This window comes from Eurypyga helias, unplaced genomic scaffold (assembly GCF_000690775.1).
Source record: "Eurypyga helias isolate BGI_N326 unplaced genomic scaffold, ASM69077v1 scaffold35139, whole genome shotgun sequence".
Classification (NCBI taxonomy): domain Eukaryota; kingdom Metazoa; phylum Chordata; class Aves; order Eurypygiformes; family Eurypygidae; genus Eurypyga; species Eurypyga helias.
In genome coordinates this window covers 5,196-5,441 of record NW_010272011.1, presented here as the reverse complement: position 1 = coordinate 5,441, position 246 = coordinate 5,196, and the positions used below count along the sequence as shown (strand labels likewise).

The 246-nt window shown below is 63.8% G+C and overlaps 1 protein-coding gene across 1 annotated transcript in view; it reads left to right on the top strand.

Annotated features, from left to right (window-relative positions):
- The window catches only part of LOC104515144 (protein Wiz-like), a gene marked incomplete at its 3' end in the record, with an annotated part of 5,741 nt that extends 5,497 nt beyond the window's left edge, over positions 1-244 (top strand). The window contains exon 4 of the mRNA XM_010159005.1: positions 66-244. Coding sequence (XP_010157307.1) covers positions 66-244 — 179 coding nt within the window. The remainder of the gene's footprint in view (positions 1-65) is intronic.
- Between the last annotated feature and the right edge of the window lie 2 nt (positions 245-246).

The following is a 246-nucleotide window of genomic DNA, read 5'->3' as shown; positions in this document are numbered from 1 at the left end:
CCGGCGGGGTGTGGGGATCCCGGGCTTTTCGCGGCGGCGCTGACCCTCTCTCCTTCTTCCCGCAGTTGCGAACTTCGACCCGAGTACCTTCAGCCTGATGCGATGCGAATTCTGCGGGGCCGGATTCGACACGCGGGCGGGTCTCTCCAGCCACGCCAGGGCCCACCTGAGAGACTTTGGTATCACCAACTGGGAACTCACCGTCTCCCCCATCAACATCCTCAAGGAGCTGTTGGCCAACTCGGC